Source organism: Dermacentor variabilis, chromosome 3, assembly GCF_050947875.1.
Source record: "Dermacentor variabilis isolate Ectoservices chromosome 3, ASM5094787v1, whole genome shotgun sequence".
NCBI lineage: Eukaryota > Metazoa > Arthropoda > Arachnida > Ixodida > Ixodidae > Dermacentor > Dermacentor variabilis.
The window spans coordinates 57,923,017-57,935,594 of record NC_134570.1 but is presented as its reverse complement, the minus strand read 5'-3'; the positions used below and the strand labels follow the sequence as shown (position 1 = coordinate 57,935,594).

The 12,578-nt window shown below is 49.8% G+C and overlaps 1 protein-coding gene across 4 annotated transcripts in view; it reads right to left on the bottom strand.

Moving 5' to 3' along the window:
• Positions 1-12,578, bottom strand: part of Rbp (RIMS binding protein) — a 456,906-nt gene that overhangs the window by 16,864 nt on the left and 427,464 nt on the right. For 3 of the 4 annotated variants that reach the window (XM_075685259.1, XM_075685262.1, XM_075685261.1), the window contains exons 29-32: positions 11,530-11,990; positions 10,510-10,654; positions 9,009-9,109; positions 6,505-6,724 (exon numbers count right to left, since the gene is read on the bottom strand). In XM_075685259.1, coding sequence (XP_075541374.1) covers positions 6,505-6,724; positions 9,009-9,109; positions 10,510-10,654; positions 11,530-11,990 — 927 coding nt within the window. The remainder of the gene's footprint in view (positions 1-6,504; positions 6,725-9,008; positions 9,110-10,509; positions 10,655-11,529; positions 11,991-12,578) is intronic. The other variant, XM_075685260.1, reaches the window with a different exon arrangement.

Sequence of the window (12,578 nt, the reverse complement as noted above, 5' to 3'; positions counted from 1 at the left end):
GAAGCGGAAAGCAGCTATAACGAAACATACATAAAACACTTCGGGGCTACTGTAAGTATGAGGTGGTGCGTGGAACCTGGAAAAGAGCAATGGCGCCAGCGCTAACGTTCGCAAATGCCATTCTGTGCTTGAAATCGGATATCTTGCCGGGATCGGAAGTTAACCAAAGACTGGTAGGTCGGTTTGCTTTGCAAGCCCACGGTAAAGCCACAAATGAGGCAGTGCTGGGTGACATGGGTTGAGTCTTTTTTTGAAATCAAAGAATCGCAGAGCGAAATTAGTTTTCAATAAAGACCCAGGAACAATGATGCAAGTATAAAATGGTCGGTTAAAGTTCACTGCGCTACTGTACCCGACATCCCCGGCGGTAATGATAGTCACATGTCGCGCTTGTCACAACAATCGTTTTATCTGTTCCGAACTACACCCAGTGAAGCTCGCGCAACGATTATGAATCTTAAAAATTGTAGGCCTGGCTTAGATTCCATACCCTCTTTTTACATTGAGGAAATTGTTGACAGCGTATGTGAAGCTTTCACTGACGTTGTCAATTTAGTCGATATAACTGCCGTTTTCCCCAGTGGCTTGAAAACATCAAAACTAATTCTTGTGTATAAAAAAAGGAGACGTCACCTTATTAGCAAATTACAGGCCTATATGGAGATTGCCGTGTTATAGTAGAGCAGTAAAAAAACTAATAGAACAGCGCCTCTCTAACTACTTGGACAAGTTCCAACTATTAACAGGCAGACAGTTTGGTTTTCGTCCTGGATATTCTACTAGCCTAGCTTTAAACACGCTCACTGACGCGATCAAAGCGCAAATTCGTAAGATCTGTCTTTATTGATTGCTCAAAAGCATTCGATTCCCTTAATCACAGCATTCTCTTCACTAAACTCGGCGCTTACAGCATAACAGGTCCCTCCTCAGAGCTACTGCGAAGTTGTTCACACGACAGGCAGCAACAGGTTTGCATTTCAGGAGTACTGGCCGACAAAAAAAAAAAAAGTATTTTAACAAGGGCGTTCCACAGGGGTGCCTACTGGGCCCCCTCTTATTTCTTATATTCATTAATCATTTACCAAGCTACCTAGCTTCTACAGAATATCTTGTGTAAGCGGACGACATCACCGTTTATACTTCCGATAACGACATCTGTACACTAACTTAGCGTTTAAATGATGAACTAAATAACATCAGTAGCTGGTGTAAAAAAAATGCTCATTAAGCCTGAAATAGGCGCAATGTAACGATGTACAAGAAAGGGGGATTCTTATATCGGCACTACAGAAACAAAAAGGGCAGGTTTCTAGATCAGTTAGTCGTACACACTAAATACAGGGAGGACCTTTTGGGTTTCTGTCAGAGAACTGGATGAGCAAGGCACCTATCTATAGGTATAAACAAATCCAAGAAGAGGTTGCTTATGGAATACTGCCTGCCTGGCTGTCTCAAGGACGTCGAAAACTTTGTGAGATCGCGCGACACCTTCCAGCGCTCTGGTAAACCAGGAGAAATATGAAAATCTCTACTAAAGGTAGTGCCCTTAATATCAGAACCTATCAGACGACTTGTGATAGACACGGTATGGCCTCTACCAAAGACAAAGTCAGGATAGAGGTACCTGTTTACCATGTTGTGTCCGGCCACAAAGCTTCCGGAGGCAATCCCTCTGAAAGAAGTCGGCTACACCAAGGTAGTACACGCGCTTTTGGAAGTATTCGCCTGAGTCAATTTTCCAGCAGAAATTCAGGCGGATCAAGGGTCAGTATTCACCAGCTCACTGACTTCCACATTTTTACGAAACGGCGGGGTAAAGAGAATACACAGTTGCGCCTGTCGCCTTCAGTCAAGTAGCGTAGAAAGGTGACATTCAGTGCTGAAACAAGTCTTGCGGGCACTCTGTTACGAGCACAAGCAGGACTGGGAGAATTGCCTTCCGGCTACTTGTGTTTGCTTTGCAAACGGTTTTTCATGAGGCTCTTCATGAGGACAGAGTCAAACAGTGGTAGAGTACGCGCTAAAACTGCTAAGTACAACACAAGAGCTAGTAGAAAAAAACATAGGCGTGGCACAAAAGGACGCCAAGCTCTATTAAAGGCTTCGAACCTGTAACGCCGGCTTCAAGAAAGAGTAAGCTTGAGGTTCACTGGTACGGACCTGTCAAAGTGTTGCACAAACCTTTAGATGCTAACTATGCTCTGAAAGTGCCCGGTCACAGAAAGGAGGTGAGGGTATATCACTGCAACTTGATGAAGCCGTACGTGGAGCGGAGCGGAGTCCTTAACTTTACCATCAAAGAGCCGGAGCACATTCATACCGAGGTTAACGAATGTAAGGCAACCTTCAACTCTGAAATCGGTATCGAAGAAGTTGTAGAACACTCGGTGCGCACGGACGCTCTTAAAATCCGAGCAGTTAGACGAGCTAAAGGGGCTGCTATGGGTATATCTCGACAGATTCAGCAATCGGCCACGTAGAACCGAACAAATAACGCATGAAATAGAGCTGATATCAACAGAACCCGCAAGTGTCTCCACGACAGACAGAAGTTATGGAGCTACAGATACAGCACATGCTAGAGTTGAGAGTTATCGAGCTCTCTGGGAGTGACTAGACGTCACCGCTAATACTTATGGAAGCGCCTCATACGGACCTTCGTCCATTTGTCGACTACAGCAAGTTAAGGTCCATTACCAGGGACCAGCTGTGCCCGATGCCCAACATTGAGGAACGAATCGAAAGCGTCAGCGCTGCGAGATACATTCCCACTCTAGATCTCGTGCAGGGATACTGGCAAATTCTCCTTTCCGAAAGTTCCAGCCGCTACGCCGCATTTATCTCGCCTGTGGGCTCGGGCTAGGTTTGGCTGCTCGCAGGTTACTTATGCGGGCCATGTTGTCGGCCAGAGCACGAAACGGCCGGCCGAGCTGAAAACAGCTACGATAGGAGATTTTTCACAGCCGCGCATGAAAACAGGCATTCGTTCATTCGTGGGACTTGTTGAGTACTATGAACGGTACGTTCCGAATTATTCTCAAATAGCAAGTCCTTTAACGAACGCACGCCGAAAGAGAGCACCGAGTAATGTGCACTGGGATACGGACAAAGAGAACGCTTTCCAAGTTTTGAAAACGTTATTAGTTTCTCGTCCTGTGCTTCGTGCGCCAGACTATACAAAGGAATCCATAGTTCAGTGCGACACAAGCGACAGGGGAATAGGCGTGGTACTTAGTCAGGTCGGCGATTATAATTAGGAACACCCTATTCTCTATGCCAGTCGTAAACTAACTGTAAGAGAGGAAGCCTGTAGTGCTTCAGGGAAGGAACGTGCCTAGTTGGTTTGGCCAGCCCAGAAGTTGTAGTGTTAGTTGTACGGAGCGCTCGAGATTCATCTTCGAGTCCGACCACTGCACTCTGACATGGCTTAATCAAATCTCAACAAAAATGGCAGTTTGCTCCCGTCGAGCCTCACCCTCCAACAGTACAACTTCTCTGTTAGATATAAGAAGGGATAGTTACACAGCAATGCGGATGGTTTGAGCAGGCCAGTTTGAAACTCCTGCGTTTAGGGATCCCGAGAAATTATTTGTTTATTTTTTTTGTGTTTGTGAAGCCAAGACCATCTCTTTTCTTTTGGCAGGACTGCATTCCACGATTGCTAGCTTTGTCGGCACGAAATTGCGTCGAAATTTGTCTAGCGAAATGCAGTATTTCTCATTTTTGCGCTCATGTTTTCTTTGAAGCCTGGCGGGTCTAAAGCGAGATCCAATACACTTGATCGTTGCGCAGAGCCGCGTTGTGGGGTTCGCTATGCCGGTGTCTGTCATTGTGATATACTTAAGGACGTATGTCAGCATTTCGCAGCTGGTTGCTGCAAGCCAAGTCACCGCCCTTGCCACCAGCCATTGGCTTTCTGCCAGCGGTTGTCAGCGATGGCGAGTAGTGATTTTCCGGGTCGTGGAGGAGCTGTTACGATCGGCCAGCGTGGCAAAGTGACCTTCCAGCCTCACCTGTCCTGTTGTGACGAGTCGCTTCAGGAAGCTAACAATGAGTCTCCTCTCACAGATCAGCGGCGGCACCAAGGCGAGACACGTTTGGCGAACGTAGTGTTGATGGATGCCACACTGCCGCCGACACCGACGCTGGGAGCAAACAGCTTCTTTGAAAAAGGGGCGCTCTACGCCGTTTCCTCACGGCCACTGCTAGCCGGCAACGCCGTTTGACAGGCGCACCAGCTAATTGTTGGGCCATCCCATGAACCAAGATGCGCCAATTGAGTCAAGCATGACAACACCTCTATGAGCATGCCCCCCTCGTTCGGTGCAGCAGTCGGCAAGGTTTGCCCGCCGCTGGGGGTGCGGTGCCGTCGCTGCAAGCCGCCGTGGGCCAGTGCCATCATCGCCTTCCCAGAGGGAGGGGCAGTATGGGAACTACGGCATCAGAGCCAGCAGTCGAAGAAGTGGAGGACAAAGCAACTCGGGAATGCGAACGGTGATTCGAGGCTCGGCTGGGCGCTCTTGGGCACGGCCAGCCAGGACTGGGGCCTACTAGTGTGGACTGAGGGACAGCGCCGTCCCCACAACATAAAAAAGGTCTATTCCTGTGTCGTCTGGTGGTTTCTGGAGCGCAGTTTCAGCGCGCAGCAGCAGCATTGGCCTCACGTGCTTGCTGTCGCTGCCATTACTCCATTCTTCGAGCGAAACTAATTAATAAAGGACCGTGGGCATTCACGGACTTGTGTTCATGAATGTGCAAAGAAGCTGCCTCTGTTTCTTATAAAAAATGTTTCACTTTCGGGTTATAACCAACTCTTCTGAAAGAGGGAGAAGCCAGCTTTCGTTGAATTAAAACACATTCAAACGAAGAAATAATAATGCTTTGTCCTTATTTCATACTTCACAGGCTCTGCGCAAATGAATTTTGCTTTCTTTTTTTGCACGTAACGATAGAAACAAATTGATCATGATGGCGCTCAATTTCGCAACTCTCTCAGGGTCTCTTAGGTGGAGAAAAATTCAAGGGCACTGAGGGATCCCCACGTGGATGAACGCGAAAGGATTGCGACACCTCTCCGATGAGACCTCGGCCCCTTTCGCATACTCGCGTGGACGTCCAAAGAAGCCGGGCGCAGCTACTGATTGAGAAGTCGAAGGTTCGTCAGTCGGAGCGCACGACAGAACTCACCCGAAATCACCACACTGACTGGCAGTGGGCCAGTGCCGTCAACTCCTTCGCAGAAGGAGGGGCAGTGTGGAAACGCTGGCATGATGAGCGGAATCGGAGCCAGCTCTGGAAGAAGACGACGGCGAACGCGCGAGCAGTTGGACGAGCACGTGTCTGTGACCAGGTGACTTTTTGCACCAACTACGGGTCTTCCGCTTCATGAGCCATATAATGCTTTCGTGTTAAAAATAGGAAAGCCGAAGATTTGAAGCGTGTATACTTTGAAACTGCGAAGTTGCGACCTAGTTGACGGTATGCAGAGAAATAGTAGGGGAGGAAATGTCACGTAAGAGCTCGCAGGCTGTCGTGTCACGCTTGAGCAACTGTAACGTGACCGCATAGCGCATTCCTATCATTTTTCATGATTCCACTTTATCCTTTGTTCAATTTTACCTTTTTACAAATGCTTATCTTTCTCTGTCTGTCGGCTGCCCTTCTGCTTTCATTCCATCTTCTCCGTCTCCTGTTGTTTAGAAGGGCAGCTTAATTAAAATTGAATTAAATTCTGGGGTGTTAGGCGTCGGAACAACGACCTGATTATGAGGCACGCCATAGTCGGGGGCTCACGGTTAATTTCGAACACCTGGGGTTCTTTAACGTGCACCCTATGCACGGTACACAGGCGTTATTTCATTTCGCTTTCATCGAGATGCGGCCGCTGCGGCCGGGTTTGATCCCGCGACCTCGTACGCAGCAGCGCAACGCCAAAGCCACTAAGCAACCAAGCCGGGTGAAGACTAACTTCTGTGGACGATAGAGCGTGAGTACAAAGCTTAATGCAATGGCTTCTGCTATGCTTTTGAGCGGCGGTCATGCGGGCTTACGAGAACCTAGAGGGCATTATAGCGATGCCAAGCAAACTCTCGTTGGAAAGATATATAGAAGATTTATAGTACTAAAAGAAAGCGTCTGGAAGGCTTTCTACAGCGAGTCTAAGCAAGCGTTCGCGAGGGCGGGCTGTTAGGCACGTGTGTGCAATAATCTGGATCCTTAGCCAATTGGGCTAGTGATGGATACATTACGTAAACATACCTTAAATAAGAAATACAAACGAAAAGGCACACAGATCAAACGAACACGTCACAAACAGTGTATACATTTTCCACTAATACACACGATGTAAATTAATATTGCCAAATAAAGCCATTATGTAACCATTATAAATGACAGGCTACATGCATCGTGTAATGGTCATAAGACGAAAATTGTTTTGTTGAAATGTGATCGTGCTTCCAAGCGTGTGCAAAATTTCTGCACGCAGCACGTGGCCAAGCGTACCTTTGTGCTGCTGTTGTAGGGAACCGTGCCTAGACGGGGGTCCCCGCTGTCCGTCGCTGGTCGCGTAGTCGGCCGGCGCCTCGGTGAGGAAGTTGGAAGGGACCAGGCCCTGCTGGCCGCGCAGCTCGCCAAAGTAGAAGCCGTCCTCGTCCATGTCGCCGTAGACGTAGATCACGTCGCCCGTGCTGAACGCCAGCTCCGACTGCGCGCGCGGAACGCGCTACCGTCACTGTAATACGGTAGCTGCCAACATTGCCAACCGGCACTGCCAACATTTTTTTTAAATTATGGGGTTTTACATGGAAAAACCACTTTCTGATTATGAGGCGCGCCGTAGTGGAGGGCTCCGGAAATTTCGACCACCTAGGGATCTTTAACGTGCACCTAAATCTAAGTACACGGGTGTTTTCGCATTTCGCCTCCATCGAAATGCGGCCGCCATGGCCGGGATTCGATCCCGCGACCTCGTGCTCAGCAGCCCAACACCATAGCCACTGAGCAAACATTGCCAACCGGCACTGCCTACGTTGCCAACCGGCACTGCCAACATTGCCAACCGGCACTGCCAACATTGCCAACCGGCACTGCCAACATTGCCAACCGGCACTGCCAACATTGCCAACCGGCACTGCCAACATTGCCAACCGGCACTGCCAACATTGCCAACCGGCACTGCCAACATTGCCAACCGGCACTGCCAACATTGCAAACCGGCACTGCCAACATTGCAAACCGGCACTGCCAACATTGCAAACCGGCACTGCCAACATTGCAAACCGGCACTGCCAACATTGCAAACCGGCACTGCCAACATTGCAAACCGGCACTGCCAACATTGCAAACCGGCACTGCCAACATTGCAAACCGGCACTGCCAACATTGCCAACCGGCACTGCCAACATTGCCAACCGGCACTGCCAACATTGCCAACCGGCACTGCCAACATTGCCAACCGGCACTGCCAACATTGCCAACCGGCACTGCCAACATTGCCAACCGGCACTGCCAACATTGCCAACCGGCACTGCCAACATTGCCAACCGGCACTGCCAACATTGCAAACCGGCACTGCCAACATTGCCAACCGGCACTGCCAACATTGCAAACCGGCACTGCCAACATTGCAAACCGGCACTGCCAACATTGCAAACCGGCACTGCCAACATTGCAAACCGGCACTGCCAACATTGCAAACCGGCACTGCCAACATCGCGCCTTTGAAAGACAAAAGAGTTCGTCCGGAGAAACACGCGGAAAGCACAGTTCGCATGCACTATCTTCAAGCGTCCCGTAGGCACAGGTCCGCCAGCTGATTGAGTGTTTGTTCACGAGTCCGATTGCGCAACCGGAATCGGTCCCAAATCGAACGGAAGAAGACGTGAAGAATACAGAGAATCTCGAGGCAGGTAAGTTGAAACGAAACTGACAACTTGAAACATTTAGATTACCGGTTAGCGGATGCAGATAAGCATCAAATAAAATATAATGCCTAAATAAGTATTACTGAGAGAAATGAGAACTCCATCACAGTAAAGTATGTACCACCGACTGCGGCGACGCGTTCTAGAATATGTAACCTCATATGACAGCCCCGCGTGGACGTTTCATTAGACGATGACTCTCCTAGTCGGTTCCTTTTGGAAGCGCACTGTTAAGACGGTATATGACTGCGTGCAACTGCTGTTGCCTAAAGACAAAAGTGAGAACTTTTGTTTGCTTTTGCTCGATTATTAGTGCTTGAAACCAGATAAATCCGATGTGTCGGCCGGGATTCGCAGCGTGGATTAAGCGATGAAATATTATTTGGGAACTTGGTTCCCGTCACTAGTTGCAATATGGCTAGATAATCTCGCGCACTTGAGAACAGTATACGCTGTAGTGCGAATGTCGGAGGGTGAACCTTGTCTAAACATAATATATTCCAATTAATTAATCTTCGCCGTGTAAATGAGGCACTGTTATAGCTTCATATGACAACGCGAAATCCTGCCAGCTTTCGCCTGACGAATGAAGCGTACACTTTTAAAACAGGGGAGCACTGGCAGTTATTTTCGCTGGAGTAACCGCTAATCCAATGTCTCAGCTCCATGTTCGAGAGCTCTCTCTTACAAACTGCGGCGACGCTCGACTGACTCGCGTCCCATGGCGTTCGCCTGCCTCGCACGACTTCGTCTACACGTCGGCGTAGGGGATGGGCGAACATAATCGAGACATTACTACCTGTATTTCTGCTAGTTGGCATTACGTTATAGTAAGAGCAATAAATGCCCCTTTTTCGCATTGCTGTGCGCGGAGTCTTTAGGAGCATTTCCGACCCCAGAACACTCAATGAAGCTTCACATTCGGTATGACTTGGCACAAAAAGAGCAAGTGTACTCCAGCAGAAAGCAGAATAACAAGCCAGTTGCCAGGGCTGCATTGTATTTAGATGTCATGAAAGTGGCAACCATTTTGGAGCAAGTAAGTATACAATGACGGCAAGCCTTTGCAGTAGTGCAACTTACGAAAGGATCTGGGTTCGGGCTGAGTTCAGCAGGGTCGTAATCGTAGAGAGCTACCATCCTCTTGGGCTGCGGTCGCATAACGCCTCCCCAAGAGTCATTTCCTGTAGCAAAAAAAAAAGAAAAAGAAATTAGGACCCGTCTCCCTACTTTTCATTTACCCATTCTCAGGTTAGGTCCTCTACAATGCACCGCTTTATAGCCGTATCACGAAACAATGCGAAAACTAACGTGTGCAGCGCGTGCGGGAAGTTGCCCATTCCGTCGCTACGACACGAAATAACTGATAAAATACGACCGCGAGCCGTTTCAATATGGCTGGGCAAGTGACATCCTGGTACACAAATGTTTCAGGGAGGGTAAGGGGCAGCGGTTTGGAAGGGGCTCGTGACCCCCCCTTGCTATGCCCCTGAACGCGAACTGACGTCCCAACGGTGCCACCAACATGCGCGCTAGATGTATCCCGTCAAGCACAAGAGTGCCGTTACGGGCTGCTCGGTGAACTTCACGGTTAATGTAAATGACGAAGATTAATTGCTGTAGCTAGCGTTCAAAGCTCCGTGTGTTCTACAAACACTTGGTAAAGGAAGAAGAAACAATTTCGCGCTGAAACTACTGTGGGAGGCGCGCAAGTATGCATAAGCATTGCGCCACTAGCTCACCTGTACGCAGCTCGGTGTCATTATCGATGTTATGAAACTCGATACGACCGGTATAAACGACAGCGTTGCGGCGACACCAACTGCTGCGGTCGGCGGCGCAAGGTGCGCTGACGACGTTCCGATCATCGTAAGCCGTTATCGCTCTTTAGCGCATTATACCAACTGCGGCGAACCATTATCAATCATGATGAACCGTATACGCCGGCGGCGGCTGCTTATGGCGCGGCCGCGCAGGCCCTATCTTGAAAGCGGTCTGCGGTGGGGACAGAGTGCGCCGAGTGCTGATAGCTTCGTATGCGCCGTGTATCTCGCCGCTTAGTTCGCGCTGAAGCGAGAAGCCGCCCGAAGGTAAATCCGCTCGCTGCTGCGGGCCCTCTCTTGAAAGCGATCATTTTACGTGACGGACGGACGGACGCGTACGGACGGACGGGTTTATTCTTTGGGTAGGCATAGAAATGCTTACGCATTTAAAACAAGCGGAATGACCATGCCAATCTCATGCAGTGTGGGAATCGGTGTAAACGAATCATCGTTTCGCCATCTGCTAAAACTGCGGTTGTTTATCGCTTTACTCGGGCAAATGAGAATTTCAGTTGTTGCAATGTTCTAGCTGATACGAGGGAAGAGCCCGAATGGTGAGAATTAGTCGTGACGCACTTTTAGACGCGTTCGCGCGTTTCAACGAGCGTTTAGATCACCTCAAAGTGTTAGCTGCCACAAACAAAGAAAATTTGTAAAGGTGAGACGCAATCATCAGCCATTGAAATCGACCGATCAATATCGTCGTTTCTTTCTAGATAGAAGAAGAGAAAACGTCGTCGATTTCCTTCGGAACTGCTTACCTCTGTGTTGAGTAGGCCGCGACCTAGGTGGCTCATTGGTCTCGTTGTCCAAATGTACCTCGGACACCATGTTGCAAGGCACGAAGCCTACGCGGCCGTTGCACTCTCCTTTGTAGAACCCATCCTGGTCCTTGCCCCCATAGATCTGGACAGAGACGGTTGGCTCATGGCGCACTGCAGCCGGCTATCCAGTTTCGGCACACGCGTTTTACGGACCAGAAATCAAAATTCTGCGTCAACCTGGGACGTCGCGCGGTGTGCTATGTCCCTTATTTCTCGCGTTCTCGGACCGCAGGCTTGGTCTATCACATTCGGGCAGACTTTCACATGTGTGCGTTGTAATGTCTGACACGATGCCTAATTGGAGCAATACGCATCGTGACGATGGCTTGAGCCAATCGAAATGCATTGGCCGTGACATAATCGTAAGCAATCTATCGTGGACATGGGCCCTGTGGCCTTATCACTCTTCTAATTCGTGTAGGGTATCGAAAAGGGTGCGTCTCTGCTACCATTGGTAACTATTCGTTCCTTCTCTTCTTGTTTTAACCGCTTTCAAGTGGCCGATGGTGTACATTAGCCAGTCCGTTAAACCTTTATGGCTGCAATATGATGTCACAATGCTAGGAAGGAGGGGGGTTTGTAACGTTACGAGGTGTTCTGCGATTGAGCTCTACCTTCATCATGTTCATGCGAAGCATAACTTGACAGACGTCTACGGCAGCGAAACACGAACACATTAGCTCGAAATTGTATGCTGGAGGGCGACCACGTAGAACTAGCATATGGGATTCCCCATGCAAGTGCGCGCGTTCTGCATCAGTGCAACACAAGGGTAAACTTTCAGCTTCGTCAGCACGAGAGGTTAGCTATTAATTCGAGAGGACAGCACACAAACAGGCAGCATGCACTATAGCGCCTGTTTGTTTCCAGCCTTACGTTCTTCCCTTCTCAAATTTCCTGCGCTAAATATTAGCTAACGCGCAGAAAAAGAGGCTCGGTTCCGAGAAGGTGGCGCACCTTGATGAGGTCCCCTTCCTGGAAAGGCAGCTCCTCGTCGGCAGTGTCCGGATTGGGCGACATGGTCTGCGGGTCGTAGTCGAACAGCGCGACGAACCAGCGCACTCGGGGTTGCCTCTGGCCGCCGCTGCTGCCGCGCCCTGTTCCCGACGGGCGACCGTAGGTTCCCCTGGCCGGAGGCGGTTCGTCGTCAACCAGCGGGCGCATAGCCCTCGAGGGCGGCGTTGGCGACGTGGGCCTGGGTCGTTCTTGGTACGCCATGCCGCCACCGTGCTGGTCGACTCCGCCGCGAGGTCCTCCTACTCCTCCTCCTCCTCCGCCGTGGTACCGGCCGGGGACCTGGTGCCTGGCCGCTGGACGAGGTGCGCCGCCCCGCGGTCCCATGTCGTACTTGGCGAACTCCTCCTCCGAGTAGTTGTCCACCACGCCGAGGCCTCCTCCTTCATTGTCCTTGGCCATGTCTGCTCGCCGAACGCATCATAGAGAACAGATTTTGTAAGCGAACGCATCTGGACTTCTTGGGGGCCACCCCAGCACTGCAAGTCAGTCAACGCATGCTCCCCAGAAAGTTAATAACAATATATGGAAAGTTAATAACAATATATGGCAGCGGTGAATGAAACGACCGCAACATTAGTCATAGAAGTAAACTGGGCTAGCTGGTATACCCAGGCGCGGATCCAGGTTTCTTGTTTTTTTTTTCAAGGAGATAAGGGGGAGTCTGACTTTAATACTGTGATTAATGATGAACTTTTCACATGCTGGTGTAATCTCTGAAATAGCAACTAAGCCTCTTTTTAATGTTGAGGCGGGGCGTCAGAACATCCGGACATCCCCATGTATCTGCTCATGGTTACGCCTGCATCTTGAAAGAAACGGCGCGATAAAGTGATACACAGGACGGAGAGGAAGGCAGGACGTGCACAATTCATGTGTGGTTATTTGCTTTGCAAAGAACTCCACTCAACTGGCTATCACCAAGAGCGGCGACTATATCAATTGAAAGCCAGCACTAACGCTACGTGGTTCTCTTGAGCATCCTCGGCTTG